The following is a 2,301-nucleotide window of genomic DNA, read 5'->3' as shown; positions in this document are numbered from 1 at the left end:
CGGAGGGTCCTGCCCACCCCGGGGACCCTCCCAGCCTCTCTCTGTCTCTGTGCACCGGTAAAGTGTGTGGTGCTCGACGGGCGCTAGAGTAAACCAGCGCCTCCCCTGCAGGAACACGCTCAGCTGCCTTTACCTGCACCGCACCACACCCAGAACGCGTACGGGACGTTACTGACCAATGGTGGCCCAGGAGAGGGGCTGCGTGTCACACAGGACCCTACGCTCATGCTGCTCTAACCGGGAGGGTACACCGTGTTCTGTCGTAGAGCACTGGCTCAAACTCCTGCCTTGGGTGAGGCTTTAGGAGCGGGTATGTGCGACGCTTACGCAGCTGCGCTGTGACACCAACACACCTCCTCTGGTTTGGTGCTGTTCCCTGGTACTTACTCTTGCTGGCGCGGTGCGGGATGGGCACAGCCACGCTCTTGCCCCGCTCGCTGTCCTGGGGCTTGGGCGGGGAGGCTGTGAAGCGACAGATGCCGGGCTCCGAGGGGGTGCTCATGGAGGTCATGCTGTCGGCGTTGTCAGTGGTGCCGGTGGTCATCTGGTCTGAGGAGCTGTCGGAGATGAAGCACTCTGTGATCTCGAACTTGGCGTGTTGCAGCTGCTCCTCCAGCTTCGCGTGCTCGTAGGCGCGGGCCAGCTCCTCGTAGGTGGACGAGGCGCTCTCTGTCGACACCATGCTGTTCCGGCCCTTGTCTGTGGGGCAGAGGATGTGTCACACACCTGGGAGTGTCCCCAGCCTGGAATGCCATTCTCTGCATCATGGAACGGGGATGGAAGGGACTCCAGAGCAGGGTCCCCAGGAGGGTGTCCAGATGGCTTTGGGATCTCTCTGCAGGAGAAGACTCCACAGCCTCTCTGGGCAGCCCTCACAGCAAAGAGCTTTCTCCTGGTGCCCCTTATCCCGTGGCTGGGCACCACTAAGGGGTCTGGCCCATCCTCCTGACCCCCGCGACACATCATTGTCATTGTGGGAACACCCAGGCTGCTGCTTCTGAGGATCCCCCAACCGCATGGCGTGGGGTCACTGCTAAGGAACCCGCGTACCCCAAACCGCGGAGCCCTGCTCGCCTGGGCAGCACGGGCATACCTGTGTCCTGGGAGAGGCTAGCACTGTAGCTGTCACTCTCGGTGACCGTGATACCATGCTGGGAGCCCACTGTCCTCCAGTCTGAGGTGAGGGTCCGTGCGGGGGTGGACGCCTGGCACTTGGTGAGGGTCCACTGGCTGGAGTACCGGTTGCGGGTGCTGTGTGCGGACTTCACGCTCTTTCTTGACACAGGGTCTAAGGCACAAAGGTGACTGAGTCACAGTAGGTCACTCCCAGAGACAGCCAGGACACTGTCCCAGATCCCTGGAGCACTCTCCACTCCTTCTGCCCTCCCAGCAGCTGCCTTCAGGCACAGCCAGTGCTGGGGGACAGGGCTGCACCCCAGCTCCCTGCTGTGTGGCAGCACGAGCATCGCTCTGGAACTGAAGGCACTCGGGGGGCTGCAGGCAGCACCTGCCTCACCCACACCTGCCTCGCGGCCGAGCCTGCAAGCACCCTGCTCTGCTCCCAGCAAACCCAGCCCAGCCCCACTCCACTGCAGCCACTTACTGGTGCCTGGGCGGATGTCAGACATGTCGATGAGGGGCCCGGTGTTCTGGATCAGAGCGGGGTGATGCAGAGAGACGCCCGTGCAAAAGCTCTGGGGGTTCACCGCCTGACTGAACTCCGTGTCGGTCACTGGCATCGTGGCTTTGTCGTCCCCTGCAGGAAGAAGCTGGGGCTCAGACCTCTTCCTCCAGCCAGAGTTCACTGTAGGCGCCCACTAGCCCATGCTCAGCACCCCCATGGGATCCCCGGATTTCCCTGCTGCCGGGAGCCCCAGCAGTGCTCTAGGGCAGGCAGGGATGGGAGATCCACCTGGCCATTCTCCAGTTACCCCCACCAAGGCAGAGCCCAGCCCAGGAGATTGCTGTGGGTGCTGCTGGCACGGCCAGCAGTGACACAAGGGGAGCAGGGGCTGTTGGCAGAGCCTGCGCCATGCTCTGCCAAAGGGTAGGATGGGGACAGCCTGGGAACACCGCAGGCTTCTCGGGGCTGGGCAGGTGCTGGGGCCCCGCGCATGGTGCTTACCCAGCTGCTTGATGCCTTCCTTGTCCTCGATGAGGAGCTGCACCCGAGGAATGTCGATGTGCAGTCGGGGTCCCTGGGGGGGGCCCTTCACCGGCGTGTCAAAGCTGCGGTTATTCTTGCTGTGAGGTAAGAGGGGGCGCAGACCCGGCCATTACCGGAGAGAGCCCCGGCGGCTC

The 2,301-nt window shown here is 63.3% G+C and overlaps 1 protein-coding gene across 1 annotated transcript in view; it reads right to left on the bottom strand.

The window, feature by feature from the left end:
• Nucleotides 1–387: 387 nt before the first annotated feature.
• The window catches only part of LOC104499938 (Down syndrome cell adhesion molecule-like protein 1 homolog), a gene marked incomplete at both ends in the record, with an annotated part of 2,325 nt that continues 411 nt past the window's right edge, over nucleotides 388–2,301 (bottom strand). The window contains 4 exons of the mRNA XM_010143520.1: nucleotides 388–699; nucleotides 1,094–1,288; nucleotides 1,604–1,756; nucleotides 2,126–2,244. Coding sequence (XP_010141822.1) covers nucleotides 388–699; nucleotides 1,094–1,288; nucleotides 1,604–1,756; nucleotides 2,126–2,244 — 779 coding nt within the window. The remainder of the gene's footprint in view (nucleotides 700–1,093; nucleotides 1,289–1,603; nucleotides 1,757–2,125; nucleotides 2,245–2,301) is intronic.

The sequence above is a fragment of the Buceros rhinoceros genome, unplaced genomic scaffold (assembly GCF_000710305.1).
Source record: "Buceros rhinoceros silvestris isolate BGI_N320 unplaced genomic scaffold, ASM71030v1 scaffold45229, whole genome shotgun sequence".
Classification (NCBI taxonomy): domain Eukaryota; kingdom Metazoa; phylum Chordata; class Aves; order Bucerotiformes; family Bucerotidae; genus Buceros; species Buceros rhinoceros.
This window is presented reverse-complemented; position numbering and strand designations above follow the sequence as displayed.